The 20,286-nt window shown below is 40.0% G+C and overlaps 2 protein-coding genes across 3 annotated transcripts in view; both read right to left on the reverse strand.

The window, feature by feature from the left end:
• Nucleotides 1-921: 921 nt before the first annotated feature.
• Nucleotides 922-6,246, reverse strand: c8b (complement C8 beta chain). The gene is made up of 13 exons (XM_088429211.1): nucleotides 6,228-6,246; nucleotides 5,923-6,042; nucleotides 5,585-5,732; nucleotides 4,667-4,814; nucleotides 3,792-3,933; nucleotides 3,591-3,723; nucleotides 3,030-3,227; nucleotides 2,719-2,959; nucleotides 2,432-2,560; nucleotides 2,192-2,355; nucleotides 1,564-1,717; nucleotides 1,200-1,271; nucleotides 922-1,124 (listed from the first exon to the last, which is right to left on the reverse strand). Exons 2-13 carry the CDS (start codon nucleotides 5,991-5,993, stop codon nucleotides 970-972), a joined length of 1,755 nt encoding a protein of 584 aa, XP_088285337.1. The 5' UTR covers nucleotides 5,994-6,042; nucleotides 6,228-6,246; the 3' UTR covers nucleotides 922-969.
• A 1,663-nt stretch (nucleotides 6,247-7,909) lies between these two features.
• Nucleotides 7,910-20,286, reverse strand: part of dab1b (DAB adaptor protein 1b) — a 46,510-nt gene continuing 34,133 nt past the window's right edge. Inside the window, exons 5-15 of one of the 2 annotated variants that reach the window (XM_088429212.1) lie at nucleotides 18,446-18,577; nucleotides 17,858-17,977; nucleotides 17,454-17,492; nucleotides 16,205-16,270; nucleotides 15,183-15,242; nucleotides 13,616-13,663; nucleotides 12,292-12,406; nucleotides 11,276-11,896; nucleotides 9,961-10,088; nucleotides 9,536-9,640; nucleotides 7,910-9,216 (exon numbers count right to left, since the gene is read on the reverse strand). In XM_088429212.1, coding sequence (XP_088285338.1) covers nucleotides 9,551-9,640; nucleotides 9,961-10,088; nucleotides 11,276-11,896; nucleotides 12,292-12,406; nucleotides 13,616-13,663; nucleotides 15,183-15,242; nucleotides 16,205-16,270; nucleotides 17,454-17,492; nucleotides 17,858-17,977; nucleotides 18,446-18,577 — 1,419 coding nt within the window. In that variant the 3' untranslated portion in view covers nucleotides 7,910-9,216; nucleotides 9,536-9,550. The remainder of the gene's footprint in view (nucleotides 9,217-9,535; nucleotides 9,641-9,960; nucleotides 10,089-11,275; nucleotides 11,897-12,291; nucleotides 12,407-13,615; nucleotides 13,664-15,182; nucleotides 15,243-16,204; nucleotides 16,271-17,453; nucleotides 17,493-17,857; nucleotides 17,978-18,445; nucleotides 18,578-20,286) is intronic. The other variant, XM_088429213.1, reaches the window with a different exon arrangement.

Consider the following 20,286-nt stretch of genomic DNA (forward strand, 5'->3'; position numbering starts at 1 on the left):
CAAGGACTACGATTATAGAAAAAAAATGTTCATGTGATAGAACACATTTGTTTATGTGTTATAGAAATTTATAATGGGTTTTTAGGATGAGTAACTAAATGATGAGTCACTAAATTCTACACATGGTACCTTTATGAAAAACTGCATTGTGGGGAATGACTTGGAGGAAGGCGGGTATTGCTTGGGGCTGCGGGGAGAGTTAGTGGTCGCTTAGCACACTGATGCACTGATGATGTGTGTTATGTGCTGAAAAAGAAAAGTTTGTGCCCAAAAAGAGACACATGCCTATTAGACCTCCGTACTATAGTTAGGAAATCATTGGGCATGGGAAGGCAGGCAAAGTATCATTCATTATAATTCAGATTATTTATTTATGTTAGCTCCAAAATTGATGAAATCACAGCATTTAGAATGATGCCAAGTTGAAATCTCTAGTTTTGAGGAAAATGTGTTTAAATTTTGGCACATTCACCTATCAAATGTCCATAGCAACCAGCACTTTAGGAATAAAATATTGACCCGGAACTTTCAGAAAGTGTTAAATGACCACTAGAAAATAAATGTCAATAGCAGGTCAGGTAAGGTACGTAATCTCAGATTTGAACGCTTTAAAATCTGAGTAGGTCTAACATCTCAATAGATGAAATTGGGAAAAAAATATTTCCTTGGAAGCCTACTATGTAAAAAAGGGCATCGGCTAGGAGACAAGGCAGCTTTTACTTTGGATTCATTGGCAAACGTTAACTTGGAATGGAACATTTGGTAGATATCGTCACATGCCTGATCAAAATAAAAAGCTAGAAATATGAATCACATACTAGCAATTTGGTCATCAAATGATTACATTTTTAAAATCTGTGTATTTGTATAAATCTTAATTGTAGGAAAATATAGTAGCTACACAAGGAAAAAGTTATTCAATAGCTTTTTCAGATGGAAATTTATTAGATGTGTGCAAGTTGGGCTAGTTTAAAAACATTCAGTGGACTCCTGCTGCAAGCCCCTGCATGGCAGGCCTTCATTGCTGGGCGGGGGGTTGTTACACTGGCGACTCCTGCTCTTTGTACTTCCACTGCAGGAGGACCACGCACCCCAGCAGCTCCAGCTGCCATCGATGGCAATATCTGTCAAATGATATCATCGCGTCTCGCTGTGTCAACATGTCCAAGTAAAACAATACCAATAATATATGAGCTAACCTTTTTGTCTGTGTGTGACCTCACAGCCACGACCGCTGTAGCCAACGGGACACAAACAGTCACATCTGGTGCCTGTTGAGGATTAGATTAAATAGTTTGAGCATTCTTTTCAAAATCACTTAAAAAAAACATAGGGAACCATGCTGTTAGACTTAATAGGATACATTTTAAGTAATTGATTTTACAAAGTTAGTGAAGCACTGCTGACCTCTGCTTGACAGGGCAGAACAGTACAGTTACGATTGAGGTTTCAAATGGTATAATTCCTCTAAGGTTGGGATATTTGTTTTTTACCTGTACCATAAACTAATGCAGCATCAATTATTAGATAAGGCTCAATACGTGATAATCAATACGAGGATACCTTTCAGTACAGCCACTCCATTATTGCGGCAGGGAGCACAACGACATGAGCTGGCCTCTTCCAAGTACTCAAACAGGGCCCGTTTCAGATTTCTTTTCAAGATGGTGTCCTGAGTGAAGTCTCTGGAGGAGATCAGCTCGTACAAAGGTCGGGTCTAATGAGGAAATTCAGACTTTTGGAATTAGCGACAAGTGAAACCCCTCATCAAGTAAACCTTGACAGTTTTCATTTGGAAGACTTTTCATTTGGCGTTGTTTGCTGTTTACTGTTACTGTTTGTTGCTTTGCCTTGAGGGATTATGCCAATTCTGTTAAAAACATGAGCCAATTTTCTCCAAATGTGTTGAGTTTAGTTAATGAAGTGTAAAGTGCACAGATACTGCTATTAATTTAACAACATTCCAAATGAAAGTGCAAGCTTATATTTATTGATAATTCAACTCTGTTGCAGAGTAACAAAGTGACTTAATTTCAGCTGTAATACAGAAATTCAAATTAAGGTTAACTATGTATTCCTGTGTTGCATATTTTATACCTTCTAATATCACACATATACAATTAGAATAATTTCAGAGTAAGTTTCAGAATAAGTGTCAGTTTACCATTTAAAGAATTACATAGGGTTATACCGTTCTGCGAAGGAAGTCTGGATTGAAGCGCACTCCCTCGCCCCATAGCCTCATCAATTGTGGGGATGGCAGTTTCTGAGAAACCAAGGCAGTTATAGATTCACTGCTACCCCCCCTTACCACCGCTACGGTGTCCTCCACCATGCTACCATCTGAGGTCTCCTCTGGAACAATACAGATGAATTGAATTTACTGTATCTTTCGAAAAACAGAGTAGCGCATGTTCTCATTACATCTTACCACCCATCTCATTAAGGAGGCCGTCACAGGATCCACCTTGAAATCCCACAGACACATAAACGCCATAGATGTTGGCACCAACTTTAAGTCCTGACTGCGTACATGATTTGTAGTCTGACAAAGAATAATCTAGAGAAAGAAAAGGTCCGTCAGTGAGTTAGAATTTGCGCAATCTACATGTATTGAAAATGAATGACTCATTTAATTCCGGTGATATAAAGGTCAAACCCCATGAGAAGGGGTAGCGTCTCATAAGTTGATTTGTGGTAACCACTAGCCTCAGTTACCTGTCTTCTCAAGCTTTTCTTTGTTCAGGATGATGGTGTGCTCATAGTCGCCTCCGAGGGCAGCCTCAGTGATATAATGTGTACCGTAGTCTCTGTAGATCTGCCTGTATTCACCGTAAACGTAGGCCTGAGGCAGGGAGCGAAGCCGCTGCAGGAACTCCGTGCTAAGCATCAAGTTGTCTGACTTGAGCATGTACTGGGCTAACTCCAGCTCAGCTTTGGCCCTGATGAAGCTATAAGTCTGATGATTGGGATTTTTATTAATTACTTGGAAGAATACATCGGTGTTTTGGCAAGGAAAGACTACTCACTTTGCCGGAGGCCCGACGGATCTTCTGGATCGACTTGGAGTATTTGGCTTTGTTGCTGTTGAAACCAAATTCAAAAATACCTGGAATGCCAAAGCCAACGGAAACAGTGGTTTGGGTCATCCGTTCCTTTATGGTGTGATCCATATAGTCTGAGTATGACTCAAAAGCATCCAAAGTAAAATCGTAGGAGCCTTTTGTCTGTGAAGAAACATGTGTGTTATTTATTTTTATACACAAACACATTGGCATGAATCAGTTGGAAGGTAGACAGATGAAGAAGTTTATCAGTCAAATTTTTAGATGCAACAATTTATACAACTTGCTTTGAATCTATTCTCTTCAAGTCTTTTTTTTTTGCTTGAGGGATTACTTGATTAAAGTATTAAACTATGCACAATTAAAATATGAATTAAAAACAAACAAGTAGCAACATCTCAACATCGATAGTTTTCAATGTTCTTAAACATGCTCCAGCAGCCTACAAAGGTATTAAAAAGCTCATATAAATTCAGCATGATGACTTTTCATTTGAATGCCATATGAGTGATTCCTGACGTGTACCTGCAGAGTGTACTGCTGCAAGTTGTATGGCTTCCTGAATCGGACATCTTGAATGTAGTGAGGTAAACAACTGCCAGCATAGTATCTGTTATCAAGAACAACTCCTTCCAGGTCGCTATTCAAAATGTTGATTCTAGAAGAAAAAAAAAAGGACTAAGATTTAGGTGTCTGAGAAATACGATGCTTGGAATGACTACCGACCCCTTGGCTAGGTTCTCAATGCCCCAGTACTCCTCAGCCTCATATCTGCAGGGCTTCTGACTCATCCCACATCCTGCTTCATCTGACATGTCACCACAGTCATCCTCCCCGTTACACTTTAGCGTTCTTGGAATACAGCGACCTGCAGGGAGAGTATGTTATGGCATTAAGGAAGAGTTTAAGTACAGTATTACAAAAACATAGCATTCATTTGATTTGGTTGTCCATAAACAACCTCCTGGTGCATAATGTACACACCATCATGTCACGTGTATTTGTAGATAGGGTATGTACTGTAGGTTGTACATGTGTTTTAGTTACTTTGCGTCATTGGTAATTTAGTTCTTTATTTTTTGAACATTCTTTATCTAACGTTTTGAAAATAAAACGATTACAGGAGTATATTTTCTGCCTCCCCTCCCTGCTTCCCGCATGCACTTTTGCAAGCAAAATCACCACATAACTGTGACATTGTATAACATTTGCAATCCATATACTGTACAATAGGTATTTTCTCTTCTTTCTCTTTCTTAGTAGTTCACACTGTAGTTTCTTTAGTAGTTGTCCTTGTGCTTTTAATGAAAATTAAGAAATGAATTCATTATGATATGTAATTAATTAATCAAACCAATCTTGAGATGTTAATGCGGCAGATCAAAAGTGGGTGCCCAAGGTCACGTATATGATCCAATCCAATACAACTTTATTTGTTAAGCACTTTAAAACAGCCACAGCTGACCAAAGTGCTGTACAAAACAATAAGAACATCATAAAAACAGACACAATAGCTCAAGGATATAAAACGCTAAATCTGATAAGACAAATGATGGGGCTGGATGTTAGAGTATGACTTGCAGGTGGTGAGCAAAACCTGCCTGTTTGGCTGCAAAGGAAACCTTCACAGAGTGGAATGTTGTTACAGGTGTAACGTGCTGGAACCTCACAGCCTTCCTCCTCCCTGCCATGAAAGTGGCACGGCTCTCCTCCAAACTGTGACGGCTGGCTCAATTTGGCATAGCGATACTGGGTGCAGTTGACAGAGAGAAACACAGTTAGGGGAGACAGAAAAATCCTTTTGCGCAGGTGGCAGAGGAGCTCTTATGGGGGACTCAAGTTTCATAAAAGTTGAAATTGCATTAGTTGGCTGTTTTCACCTTGTCGTGTCAAAGCTTTTAATCTAGCCGCCTCTTAAGGTGGAGCAATGGAGTTGAAGCACACAAAAATAACATTCCATATCATATGAAAATTGATATAACGACATATGTATTGACACACAGACATATCTACTGTACATGTGCAATGTAACCTACTTTTATTAGTGTGTGTGTGTTTTAAATTTCACCAGGATTGTTATTCATCTTGTTTCCATGCTAACACCAAACCACATATTCTAGTGATATGCAATATTTTTTGACCATATGGATCCGATCATTCTGATGCATGGGTTGTATGTATTTTGGAGAATTCTCATTTAATAAACAAATGTTCAGTTAGTAAAAAGTGTTACTGCTTCTCACAATGTTGATTATTTAATTTAGATTCTTGCACATCAGCACCACAAATATTGGTCATTTGAAACACTAATATGTGCGATAATTTTAGTATGATGGTTTGTACTCAATGCAGTTTGGTGACGGAGTGTATTGTGTAGCTCTTATGTGTTCCAGTGAAGTTCTTTATGACTTAGCAGTATTGATAACTGTGTTAACTGATATTGAGATGATGAAAATCTTGATTAAGGCATATTTTTATGAATCTATTCCATTACTTGTCTTTTTGTTTGTGTTACTTACTCTTTTTGCCTGACAAATATCACAGCGTGACCATGGACTCCACTCTGACAGAACACAGTCTACTGGCTGAACCAGTGCCTGGTCACCAACAGAGCGAGCGTCACGGACTCTCAGATCTTCATTGTTGCCTAATGTGACATCAACTGTACTGTGAAAAATAAAATGTGTGTACAATACGTCAAATGCTTTATGATTACCGGTATATCTTTTTTGAATATCATTTTATGGAGTAGCTTCGTGACTCTTTTGCATATCAGTACACCTGCAACCAAATGTCTTTGTAATCAAAAAATGAAAATACATATAAACAACGGTATATCAACTTGAAAGCATCTTACCTTGAAAGCAACAAGCTGAGTGTAGATGTAAGGAGACAGCAGTGCAAAGTGAGTCTGCACGCAGAAAACATATTGGGGTGTTGTGGCAGATAGGGAACAGCCAGATGATAATACTAAGCTCTATGTAAACACACAGATCACCATCAGACACAGAGGTGGAGCACAAGGCAGACATTCACAATACCTTAGTACCTGTAGGAACAGTGACCAATGGCTAGCATAGCGTGCTAATTACAAAAATGTATTTCTGTTTCACGACATAAAGACTGTTCCAAAATATTTGCAAGTGTAAAGACTGAACCAACCTCATGAGTTCAGGAGGGCTAGGTTTCCGTTATACTACACATTCTATCAATGCTATTTTATGAATGAGACATAAATGTGTCATACACTGTGGACAAAAAAATATCAACGAAGGAAAAAACAGCACTTTGTAAGAAAGTACATTCCTGTAACATGTGTTGACAAATAAATATTGATTGCACGATTGGCCTTTGAACTTTGTTTAGCCTCACTCGTTTTACAGAATGACACAATCCCATGGCTCTTTATTTACTCAGAGAACTAACACTATGTAGTCACTTGCTAAGTCCCACATGGCAATAATTATCATCTTCCTTTGAAATTTTCACTTCAAAGCATTTGCAGTTTAGCTAATTTATTATTATAATTATTTAAAACTACCAAACAAATATCAAGCAAGTAACAAACCAACGTTAAGGAATATGGAATATTTTAACTGGTAATTCTATTAAATGACCTTAATGGAACACTGACATTACAAAATAAATAATTGTATAATACAATAAATGTAACTTTTTACTGTTTTTACTATTTTAATATTTTTAACAAACAAGTACAGCAATGGAAAGAATTGCTCACTCTTTTTAGAGTTAGTGTTTTGCTCATCACAAAGGGCTTTTTTTGTAGCTTGAGTAAATAATGCACAATGCGTGGGGTAACTTTGCACAGCAGAGGTTGGGTTTGATTCTATCTTTGCGATTTTCTAGATGAGCACAGGCTGTCAGATCTTCTAGAGCAGGACGATCAAACTCATTTTTGCCATTGGCCACATTGTAGTTACGGTTTCTCACAGAGTCCATTATGACAGTGAGCTAACTTAGAACAAATGTATGTTTACCTCTTATTGTCACCTATGCACAGTAAATGGATTAATAACTAGTTTTAAAATCAGAAACCAGTAATGAAATGTTTAACGGTTTAAAAATTCATCGTAACGGGGGATTGTTCGAAAAAATGTTTGCAATAGTTTAGCTGTACTAAAAGTAAAGACAACTTGCAATTTTGTATCGTAATTTGTAAGTCAACATATGATTTGCAGCAAAAGCTGTGGTGGGCCGGATCCATCCAGCTGGTCTTGAGTTTCACACAAGTGTTCTAGAAGTGTTCTAGAAGGAGAACCGTGCCGCTGTGGGAGTGGTCATGGCCAATTTTAACCACGGCCAACTAAAGCGACACATTTCATTACCTTTAATTGCGGCCCTCTCCTTAGCATTTGAATCTCATCATGATGGAAGCACATCTGTGCCGTGAAGGAGGCTGGCCCCATCCCTGATCGCTCGTGTGCCCCCCTCCTGCAGCTGTGCTGCCCAGTCGGTTGATTTAAAATATACTGCAATGACTCACTGGGCATGAGGCAGATACTTATGAATAAAGTACATTGCATCGACCTGCTGTCTACCTTGTGCCAGTGTTTGACAAAAAAACAAAAAAAAAACACACTCCTCGACTGCAGTGTCATGGTGCAGATGCAATGTTGATGAAATAGAGCCTCGAGTGATATATCTTAATCATGGCGCTTTCATTAGTTGCAAAAGGTTTACAACCAAGCACAAATATAATACAAATGTCTTTGCTTAGATCAAGGCTAGCCCAAGATTCTAAATGACAGTTCCACTCTAAAAAGTGGTCCAGGCTGGTCACAGCCATCAAGAGATAGAAAAGGACATCAAAGAATGAACTCAAATGGCAATCACATGATATTTTATTTGTGACTTAACAGTGGCACACGTACAGTGTATGGGAGAATAGACGTACAAAAGTCCCTTTTTTTCTCTTTTTCATATTTCTTAAATCCATAAATAAAATTTACAAAATATTTTGGACTATTTTATGTTTTCTTACACAAGCAGGGTGTACAGTTTTAAATTGTAACTCTAGCAGTTTATAGTGATATTTCTATTGATTGATATAAATAAAATTCATTCAGCGTTTTTTTCCAGTGGAGTGGACATACAGTATTAAAAAAAGCAGAAGATGAAAACAACAAACAGATGTTTAGGAGTCAGTCAGTTATTTAACAGAAAAAAAGACTGGTGACCCTTTATAGAAGAGACCTGCAGACGTCATTAGTTTTCTTCAAGTGCGGGAACCCTTTTTCTCAAAATGAGCGTGACAGTTGAAGCAGGCCTTATTTTGATCGAGCATGTAACACAGATTCACAGTTCATATTTCACAAACCAAACATAAACAAAGACATTTTCAGAACAAAAGAAAAATGGCAGCGAGAGTAAAAACAAACACCCAGATGTCAAGGCTGAGGTGCATCCAAGAGCGCTGTTTTATGGCACAGAAGCAAACATTTGGGCGCTAGGATGATTTTTCTTTTTTTTCCCCTACAAAATAAAGAGTTTGTCAGATTTGACTTGTACAGTAATGCTTAATGCAGTTTTTGATGATTGTAACCAGGAAAGAACTGTTTGCCACAATTGACATTTGATAAAATAACACAAATGTTGTTGGTGTTTTAAGACCTAAACACCCATTTTTATCCACAGCTGAGCCAGCCAGATCCACACAAAGTTGGCTCATGAAAATGGATGAAAGAACTGACATGGCGACGCCATGAAAACATCATCCAATCAGCACACAATTCTTCTCAGTCTTTGCTGGTGGCAGTCCACAGAGTGAAGGTCAAACATGTAGTACACTGCTCCTCTTGAAAAAAATATTTATTAGTGAGAAGTGATTTATTACATGATCACAGCCATTTGAGTCGTCCTCACAGGCATAAGTGCAGTTGCATCATGCTGCACTTTCAGGGCAAAGATGAAAGGTCACTTCCTGGCTGAAAGGTTACTTGATTTGATGATAGTACCATAGGCTGCTAACCCTGGAGAGGGTTCATTATGTGGCCAGCTAGTTTGAAAACTAGCCTTAAAAAAAGTCATGTATGTTTAATCTATTAGAAATGTTCATAGCAAACCATACCCGCCACCCCCCTTGTTTTTTGCTCTTTCAAGCTTCTGTTTTGACCTTCACAGCCTCCATTTCCTAGAAAAGAAGAGCAGTCTTAACGCTCAACGTCATTACAAATGTGAACTTCAGATGGCGACATTGAGCCTTTTTTATGAGGCATGTGAAAGGGAGAAAATGCAGGTAGGCGGTATGGACTCCATGTAACACTGTTTCCAAATGGGAGCAAAACAGCCATCCGTGAAAAAAAAAAAAAAAAAAAAAATCAACCAAAAAACGAGACTGTAGAATACTAGTATAATAAAGTAAGCGAGAGACTAATTAGAGAGATGAAAAGAGTGGATAGGAAGGATACAAAGGGAAGTGTTTGGTAGATGAATCAAGAATGATGAAATACCCTCTATTATGTTCTCTAGCTGTCTTCCTGTGGACACGCCAGATCCTCAGATGGATCACTGGCTCCAGCGGACAATGGAGAGTCTGGCCTTGCGACAGCAGAGTGCTAGAAAAAGGAAGGTTATATGTTTATTAATTTCAAGCCGCACATTTGAAAAGAACTGTTTTTGTGTTGTGAGCAAGCTAGAAAAATGATATTTTACTTTTGTCTCCAGAATTGCCAGGGCATTTTTTTTTCCAGAACTTCTGTAACCTCTGTGCTATTTGGACTTGGCCTCACATATGTTCTACATTGTTTTGAACATGGTGTGATCAGGAATAGACCATCCGTCTGACAATGATGGATTGGAACATTACAGTATGTGGCTAAATCAAATTCCTGTGTTTTATTGACAGATGCGTGCCCTACAGGATTTGGAGTATTACCAATTGTTCTTCCTTGGCATGAGTGAAGTTGCCCTGGGGCTCGATGAGAGGGTGGTCTGCTGTGCTGATGCTCTCTTGGCTGGGGGGGCAGTCTGATGAAGAGCTCTGTTGAGGAGCTGGAGTGGATGCTGAAAAATGAGAACGTTTTTAACTGAAGAAGCACAGAGAAAGTGCAATGTATTTATAAAGTATCGCCATGAATAAGCATAAAGTCAAATAAATTGCTGTCCCCTACAATTCAAGGTCATGTAAGAGTAAATGGAAAAACTAGATGAATAAACAAATAAAGTGTACGTGTTTTTTCCTCAATTATACACTTGAATAAATATTATAGTCTTTCAGGAATAATGTGTAACACAGCATCTGATTGGAATCAAGCAGAACAACATAAAAAAAAAACACAAACACAGTCATTTGCTTTTATGTACTGTATTATAAAATGGGGAAAACAATGTTTTTTTTTGTTTTTTTTTTCGTTTTAAGCCAGAAGAGTTTACCAGAGGTCACGGAGATTGACAAAAATAAAGACAAAAGAAATGTGTGGCTTGGAGGGAGCAGGTGTTTCCAAACTCTGATTCCAAGTACATAATATCAGATTTCAATTGATTAATTGAATTGTGGTCAGGTTGAATAATAGCACATTCCATACATAATAGCACATTCCATACATAATTTCATGCCCTCTCACAAGAAAGAAATAAAAAAAAAATCTTTAATTAATTAGTCAAATATATATAAAATATATGTATTTAATATTTAAAATACAAAATATAAATATAGAAGAGCGAGGTTCTAATTACTGGTACTACTACTACTACTACTACTATGTGCAACTTTCTTGCAACACAGCCAAGTGAACTCTTGAGCCGCTGTCTCAGTGTAATTGTGAAAGTAGTGTGTGTTATGCAAATTTGTGAAAAAAAAAAAGAAAGAAGAGGATGTAAGTGGACTATTGGATGGCCTTTACAACATGTCATTGCCTCTTATTTTCCTCCAAGTATACTTAACCTTACCGAGTGCTTATGTGCAAACAAATGTCTTGCCAGGGGTTTGCTTGGTCTTGGGACAAACAATGATAATGAGGGCAACATGCAAACAAAATCAGCATTATCTTATATCATTGTGGAAGGAAGGAAGGAAGAATAGAATAGAAAAAGATGAAAAAAAGTAACAAAAACATGAAGAAAAAAGAAAAATGAAAGACAGAAAGAAAGAAAAACAGAAAAAAGACGAAGAAAGAAAGAAAGAAAGAGTGTGGCAACTTCTTTTTCAAGCAGACGATGAAGCCTGCACAATTAACAATCAAAACACTCACGAGAATCAGTAGATGGCGATGTGGATGTCCCGGGGCTCAAGGTCATCCGAGACAAATCAAGGTCAGCGCCTTCGTCTTCGAGTGCGGCAGCAGCAGGGGGCGACAGCAGATGACTGCAGACCAGTGTGTCGGTTCCGCCCGCGAGGCTCGGGGTCGCACACCTGCTCAGCGACACCCCGCCGGGCCCCGCCCCTGACGTCGACGGGCCCTCCCCCGCATCCAAGTCCACGCCCAGCCCGTCTTTCCCCAGGCTTAGCTGCCTCTGAAGCAGAAGGGGGTCGGCCGTGTGCTGCGGGCTGGTGATGGCCGAGGAGGGGGCCGATAGGTCGCAGGCTTGCGGGCACACGGTGGTAATGGGCACCAAGCCTTGGAGCATGGCGGCCGGGATGGCGTGGCTCCCTACTCCCACCGTCTGCGCCGGCACGTACGCCGCCATGGCCGCCCATTGTTGCTGGGTGGCTCGAAAAATGTTGGCCTGGCTCCAGATGAGGGGCTGACCTCCGGGTAGGACTTGGGCCACCTGCAGGGGCCCCTGCACGGGGAATGCTAGAGTCTGAGTCTGGCCGGGAAATGGCTGCTGAGCCCACTGGGACGCCTGCACCGGGCCCATGGTCATATAACCTGGTGAGGAAATGAGAGAAGGAAATGATGCACATTACAGCTGGAGGAGAGGGGAACATTTATGTCACAACCTGCTAAATTACCTCTGTAATTTTTTTTTCCAAAGAAATAATCACAGTCAATGTGCATTTGTGTGCAGCTTTCCTGTGATTTATTTCCATTAGTCCATTAGCCCAATTCATTATACACAAATGAGCATCATTTGCGAAAACGCTTAGAAAATATCAGTAATTCATAAACTACGTCACCATGCTTCCTTCAGTACGCGGGCAAATACATTATCTAGGTAAATTGATGATTCCAGTATTAGTAAAGAGCTTACTTAATTCAAATAAAAACAAAAACGCTTTGTTTTAAGCTTGATACTTTTTCATATTTTGGTCTAGGTAACTCACCTGATGGCACAGATGTTGGACTGAAAGGAGCATACATCTCGGCAGGATTGTGCGCCTGCTGCTGCTGGCGACTGCTCCTGCTCGGGTCGAGTGTGTTGGCAGGTGAAGGGGGCATCTGAGAGAGAGCGTGGCGCATTGAGAACTTTCAAAGTCGCGCAAAAGTCAACTGATTTGTCTTTATTCAGCAGTAGTTCCAGATGTATGTACCATGCACCGTCAGAATATTCCTTTTTATACATTTGACATTTACAGCTTGGGAAGACATCTTTCTTACCCAAAGATAATGACTATAACAGTGTGTATTGAAAAGGGTAGTATGGGCCCCTTTTTCTGCCAGGTTTGAAAGAAGATTATTTATTAAAGAAGACTATTTTAAACACATCATTTTGATTAATTACTGTGTCAGCGGGATATGAATAGTCTACCTGTTTTTTCCCATCTCTGAGGGTGGACATTTTGCCACCTGCTGTTAACTGGAAACAACAAAATAGGTCCAATTCCAATACCAACACTTCCACCCTCAATTGCGATTCCCGTTGAAATAGCGAGTGTGTCCCAATTCTCGTAAGTGCTCTGTCACCCTTGTTCCACACTTCAGCTGAGGTCACCATTATGGGCACGCTGCTAAAGCGTACTACCCACAATTCAATGTGGATTAGAAGGAAAAAGATGAAATGACAACATCTCTGCAATTTTTACATTCTTGTAATCTGCGCTCTCATTAACTACGTGCACTTCGGCTATGTGTACACTTCAATGAGGACCACAGAGTGTAGTGTGGGTATTGGGATTGGGCTATAGTTGCTCAGTGGCTTAGGTAATGTCGAATGACATCACACCTGCGTTCTGAATTTGGTCATGTGATGTTTGCAAGCTGAGTCATGATTGGCCTATATCTGAGCCTTAAAAAACATTCCTCTTTCAGTGGAGGGAATGTGGCAAAATGGCCGTACCCCGAGATGGATAAAAACAAGAAGGCTTAGCTTCACATTTCACAAATGGAATGTTAACTCATTCAATCCCAAAGACATATCTATATGTTTTTACACAGTTTAGACTTTCAACCCCAGGTACAAATTTACAGTTATCTATTTTCTTTAGTACAAGGTAAAGGTGTCTGAAAGTAGTAGTAGGATCCAATAATTATCTAAGATCCAACAATCCATTTTATTTGTGCTGGCAGTTTTTATTTATTTATTTAATTTGGGCTTCGTCTTTAATAAAATCATTTGTTTTCCTGCACATAACAATGAAGAACAAATGTAAATGTCAACGTGTATAAACACCACTCCGTGGTGTTTGTTTTTGCGTGGGCAGTACTAACCGAGGGAGGAGTGGACATGTCCCCGAAAAGATCGAAGTGGTTGATATTCTGTGAAACAAACCAAGGGAGAGGTGGCAAAAAGTACAGTGACACATCATGAAATTGAAATTCAATAGTCATACATTCTTACATTTATCATCACATAGACTATGGTGGTGGTGGAGCCGGCCGTTTGGGGTATGGGGTGAGACAGCTATTCACTGAGGCATTTGTGCTGTGCATGGAAAGAAACTACGATTCCTTTGTTCCATTATCAGAAAATGGATCTTGAATGGGCTTTTCATGGTTTGCTATAATTGAGTGGGTAAAGGGCTATTCAGTTCCATAAAACAGACCCTGATTAGATATTCTTGTGTCTGCCAATCAAAAGGGTCCTATGAGAGTCTGACCTGCTTTAGAATTCTGATGCTACCGTTTGAGCAGATCTACTTGAGACAGAGGAATTGATGAGGCAAGGCGCTCCGGGAAACACCCGACTTAAAGAGGCCACATTATAAGCAGGTTTGACCCTGGCGGGCGATGGGGGGGCACACAGTTATTATCAAAGCTATGGAAGAGCTACGTTGCATGAAATGTATCCGGGGCCATGCATAAGCAAACAATGAATCACCACAAAAGCACAGAAAACACAAGGATTTGCATGCTGTAAATAAAGTGCTGCATGTGGAAACGTAACAGTCCCAGAACAGAGAGAAAGAAAGAAAGACATGGAAGACATCCCAGCAATCAGTGACGCTGCAAACGGGTCTTTTATGTCCTCTTTGACATAGCCGAGCTCACAGTTTGCACTTTTGTGACCACCGAGGGCTCGAGGAATGACGCCGAGTTAAGAGAAGTAAACAAGTGTGCACCGAGGTCTCTCCCTGCAGGCACTGACACACATCAGGGGAGCTCTCGGCTCTCGAAAAGCTCCGACTGAATGAACAGACAAGCAGTAACACTTAGAGATATGGAGTCGCTGCTACTTATACTAGCATGACGCTGTATGAGTGAGATAGTGAGGGGCCGGGGCAGGTTATCTGTTTGATAATGCTCAACAACAAGCACAAGCGCAGTGCTGAGAGAGAGAACTGTGCAATGACTTTTCTTATTTAGAAAACTAAAGGAAATGCTTTTCCAAGCAACTGGAGAGGTTATCGCTGCATGATGGATGAAATGGAATTTTTTTTTTTTTTTTTTGGTTCGAATGAGAGGAAAGTGCCTTCGGTGTTATCTTAAATGAAAGGCTTCTCTTTAAGGGGAAGCTTGATGGTGGATTACATGAAGACCTAATGGCTACACGGCATGCAACTCAATCCACCAACAGCCCACCGACAAACCTCGCATTGTCATCCTCTGAAGGAATATGGGACCGACTTCCCCTGTACTTATTTATCCAGTTAACCTGCGTCCGATTTTGGTTTGTGCCACATTTTGGAGGCTGCCTCGCTAATGTCCTGTGAAATTGCAGGCATGTCATGTCCAGGGTTCGCCAATCAGCTATCAGATTGTCTTCAAGAGGATCCTAAAGAGAGGTTTGAAGGTGGAGGTGTATAGAAACAAATAATAAAAATAAAAGAACACCTACAGTCATGAAATGGCGTTTGGGGACATCATAGATCCCTTCCTTCTGCTGACTGGTTGGGACCTGCATTGGATTGGAGGTCGATTCAAATGTAAATAAACATGGCAACAGTGCTTTTCTTGTATTTTTTAGCGGACTGTTTGTTTAATATCAGGTAGTGAAACGACTCAAGTACAAAAGGCTTACTACAGTACATCCATTGTGATTCAGTCCATTTCTTATGTTATTTTATCTTTTGTAGCGATGGGATTATGCAAATTCTACAGTAGTGGCTGCTGAATCAATTCTAGTTAAATCAATATTGATTGCAAACAATGGCTGAGGATGTTGGCTGAGCATTAAGAAAGCCTATTGTTATTCTGCAAGAGTAACGCTTATCTGACAATAAGACATTGCCTCAGCTAATATTTCTCTCCCAGTCACGAGAACGAGCTGTCGCTTTTAACCTCTCCACCCGTCTCTCTTCTCTCCCTGTGCTGGTTAACTTTTGCTTATGTTTTTTTCCCCGAGTCTATTGATCTTGTTTCACTGCCAGATCAAATGGCATGGCAAGTGATTAATCTCTCTCGCTCTCTTTCTCCGCATCTTTCATCTTCAGAGAAAGATACAGAGAAGCAAAAAGAGGAGGAGGCGGAGAGCAGCAGAGAGAAAGGAGGGCTGGGAGGAGGGTGTCGAATTAAACCATACAACAGGTCCCTGAAGTCTTGGCCGCTTCTTCAAATGGTCTTAGAGGGGGAAAAAAAGTTAAAGGCCTAAATCACATTGATGAAACTGACCTTGACTGCGCTTGCGGCTCTTGGACGCTACGTGAGGATTTTTCACTTGACATCTCAAACAAAAACTTCCTTCACTGCTTTTCATTCTCAGCTTAAAACAAAGACCCTTTGACACCGCTTTAAAACCTGAATCTGCAGAAATGTCTCAAGGTGATGAGCTCGACAGGCGCTTGCTGCTAGTACTATCATTAACTATCACAGGGCATATAATAAAGGGAGAAGAGAAGGAGCGATGCTTTGTCTTTGTACCTGATAAACGCTCTCCTCTGACTGGGGGCCACGGAGGGGTTCGTGTCCAGCCTCAAACACTATATACTACAGAACAAGGTGCAGAAGTGTAGAGAGGGTGGGGGGAGACACGGCAGGTTTGCATGTAAAATACAGGGAGATGATGAGGGGGTGATGAGAATAAATGAGAGCACACAGGGGAGCGGGGTGTGGGCGGTATCAAGTGGGGAGTGAAAAGAGACCAAGGATGGTGTAAAAAAGAAAGTGGAGCACAAGAGAGAGGGGGAATGAGGAGAGAAAAAAAAGGTGGGAAGGGAAAGAGCACAAGTATAATAAGTCAGGTAGCAGTTCATAGCAATGCGGAGGTTGTAACCAGAGGTCAATAGAAACATGAGGCTTACATATTGAACTCTGAAAATTCATGACTTCATCTATCTTGTTCCTCAAATTGAATCAATTGTAAAAACAAATACTTTAATTTCTGAAATCAAAAGATGGCAGGTTCAGTTAGAGTAATAGGAAACAAGATTTTGCTTCAATTAGGTGTTTAAAACAGTTCCTCACAAACCATGTGATTACTCAAACCCATTTGAATTCCAATTATCTTCGCATTATATATCAATTAATATTCTACAAAGGGCTATTTTTTAAACAATGAAAAGCATAATTTAATAGTCATCATTAACTGCAGAATGTGCCAGAAACCATCATCAGTATCTAATTGATTTCTAAAAATGGAGATCTACAGTATTCCTTTGAGTCCCTGGCCCCCGTAGCTGGAATTTAGTCAACCAACTTTCCTGCAAATGACTTTGCAGATATTCAAGAGCAACAAACAGATGATTTGGGAGGTGTTTGGACATATGAGGTCAGCGTAAGAGTTAGTGTTGTCTGTATTCAGTGTGAGCAGAAAGACAGAAACATAAAATCAAGTGCAGCCAAAAAAGAGAAAAAAATCACAATTTTGGATGGGAGCAGATCTTTGGAAGAAACTGGAACATTGACACAAATCAACATAAAAAAATATGGTTTTACAACATCGCACTGGCAAATGGACGTTGAATGGTTGAACAAAACTGTCTGCAAAGATGGTCCGTTGAGGGTCGCTGGTTGATGAAACGTATTGAATCATTCATTTGAACAGATCAATGACGAGATAAAGTATGCAAATGAAAAACCAAATTCCTTCCAATTCCCAAGGTGTATAGAGAAGCTGTGGCAAAGCAAGAAAGCCATGAGGCTTCTTTGCAATGTGTGCCTTCAAACCTACCTGGTAAACTGGATCATCTGCTTCGTCCTCCAGGATGGTCTGGGGGTAGGATAGAACGACACATTTTACAGCAAAATTGTGTGGAAATAAGGATAAGGATGAACATGCAACATATCTCACGTTTTACAACTAGTGCCAATACACAACACAATTTTTCATGAGTTGTATTTCAAACGTTGCACTATACAAATGAGGATCAGTTTTCCTTGACACTGATGTGAAGCTCAAGAGCTTATGCAGATGTTCGGAACAAAGAAGGTGTGAGTGTACAGAAAATAGACAAACATTGTCTCTTGTGCACATCCAAAGGAGATTTACAGCATCTTATGTGAACAAAAATTATGTGTAGTCATGCCTCTGAATATGAAATCATGTTTTTTTTCTTTTTTTAATATTAGTCCTACCTGGTAGACAGCCTGTTCACAGTGTTTGTCCTTCTGGGCTTTTTTCTCCATCTCTTCCCGCTGCTTAATGTCGTAGATGAGTGTAAAGAGGTCACGTAGGTCAATGATGAGAGGCTCCGCCTGTGCACAGGAGTGAAAATCGAAGATTGTGTGAGAAATAGGGATTAATCTAGTTCATCCAGGCAAGAGGAGGATCTTGGAAATAGAAGAGAGGAAAGCAACTATGCTAATATGGTCTACGTTGGATATTGCAGTTTATTAATATCTTCATTCCACAATTTGTTTATTATTGTGGATGTAGTGGTCAACCAGTTTATTGCAGTTTACTAAAGGGTGTTTTGAATATTTTGAATGGTTAAAAAAATACTTGAGCATGTCAAGACATTAAAAAGAAAAACTATCTGATTGTGGAATATTGGAACCAATTGGGTATTTGGCAAAAAATAGATGGTATTGCATTTAGTGTACAAATTCAGAGCATCTTTTGTGTCCACAAATAAATATGTTTCATGGGACATAGAAAAGCTTAGCACTATATATACATATTGCAGAAGTATAGGTGCCAAGTGCTTTCATCACTCAACTCACCGACTGGGCAGTCTTGATGGCGACAAACCTGTGGTGGCCCTCCTTTCCACAAACATAGCCAAAGGCTCTGTGGTCCCTGGTGTCCTTGGCAATGTAGCTAATTTCATGGACTGAATGCTGATGCTGGAGTACCTGGACAACAGAGACAGCTATTATTTCTTAGGTTTGTCAACAAGTGCATTTATGCAATTACAGTGTCTGGATGTACAGAGTGCAATTGATCAGAATAATTATACACAGATGAATGAATAATTAATTTTAGTCAGCTGATCAGGCTGTAGATGTCTACAGATTTGTGATTGGACACTCAGTACATAACAGAATCATTCGGTATACTTTGCTGAATGACTGCTGAATTTAATGAAAAAAAAAATGGATTGAATCAACAAATACGTGCTGTCAAAATGCTGCAAAAAGGTTGCCTGAATTCAAAGGCTTCCGTCTATGCACCCAAAAATGTGGCCTTCTGTTCTTGTTTGTTTGAAGGAAACATGCAACTATTCTTCATGGCTTTTTAGTTTTCCATTATACAGCAGAAGCCTAAAAAATAACTGAAATAAAGTGGAGTGAAAGAGTGAATTTCACTTTCAAACGTCTTTAAACAAATATGTTCAATATGAGGTGTTAAAATTACTATAATGCATTGGTACAAAGAGTTTTAGGCGCAGTCTAAGGGATATATTGAAATCTAAAATTATTACATAAAATTTGACTGAACTTCTATGTTGGGTAAGAATGAGTTTGAATATACTGAATGGTGAAAAAGCGGCAAGTATAAGATGTGCAGAACCTCAATTTGGTGCCAGGTCAGGTCTTGTTTTTTCATGTTTAAAGCCCTGTCACACCAAGGGACATGCTCCCATGGGCTTTAGATTTCTTTTTTTTTGAAAGGGGGGATGCTGTCAACCAAGCAGACCCACCTGTTTACCCACATTTGCACACAAAAGCTCAGATCATTGTGCACCCACTTTTTTTTTACCCACTATGTGCACAGAAAAGCTCAGGCGCAAGGATGGAGCTTTATCTTAAACAATTTCAGCAAGTGATGCCTGAATTAATGTAGAATACAAACCTAATACGACTCCATTCAGCATAGAATCATGTCAGCTTTACATAAAGTGGATCCATCAAAACGCTTACCTCCTGCACGGTAGTGATCCACGTTTCCTCCATAATAACTCAGGAGAGATATTGACTGTGGAGTGTTATTTACCGCCAGTAATCAGTGAATTAAACGACGAGCATTAGGGGACATGATTTCCCAAACAACAAATAGGATTGTCAAACGTGCTGAGCTGGTTGGCGGGCGCGTCATTAGCACATCAGTCATACACAAAGTAGATATTATCATAGAGGTACGGAGGTAGGGGTTTGTGGCATGGGGGTCGAAATCTATGGGACAAATGCTGCATAATTATAAGTTTAGCACAGCTGAGGTGGAGCCACAGGGTAATTAGTATTAGTGGAAATGATCATTAAGGGGTGGAACAGCGTGCTAATTATCAGTTAGCTCTGATGAGCAGAGTGGGCCTATCTAGCTGACACTATGCCGCAGGATGAGGGGAGGCGGGTGGGTGGTTGAGTCAGGCCTCTCAATCATCCCGTAATAGAACAGCAGGCCTGTGAGCTCGCCAAAGGGGAAGAAGGCCAAGATGGAGGTAGAAAGAGCCCGTCTCCTAACATTACCATAATATTGCTCATTGCACTGTGTTGCATCATTAGCGGGCAGGCATGGCCGAGATGATCTGAATTACCTCCTTGAGCATAGTGTTGGTCTTACTGGGATGTAAGTTCAACAAGTTTAATTCTGATAGCTACTGCCAAAGATCTGTCACCATCGC

Source organism: Hippichthys cyanospilos, chromosome 12, assembly GCF_059441005.1.
Source record: "Hippichthys cyanospilos isolate Australia breed blue-spotted pipefish chromosome 12, RoL_Hcya_1.0, whole genome shotgun sequence".
In the NCBI taxonomy this organism is placed as follows: Eukaryota; Metazoa; Chordata; class Actinopteri; order Syngnathiformes; family Syngnathidae; genus Hippichthys; species Hippichthys cyanospilos.

Coding starts and splice junctions, on each gene's coding strand:
- c8b (XM_088429211.1), bottom strand. CDS start 5,993: ATGTTTTCTGCGTGCAGACTCACTTTGCACTGCTGTCTCCTTACATCT. Junction 4,815..5,584: donor ATATTTGTCAGGCAAAAAGA/GTAAGTAACACA, acceptor AACTGCACCCAG/TATCGCTATGCCAAATTGAG. Junction 3,228..3,590: donor TGCAGCAGTACACTCTGCAG/GTACACGTCAGG, acceptor GTTTCTTCACAG/ACAAAAGGCTCCTACGATTT.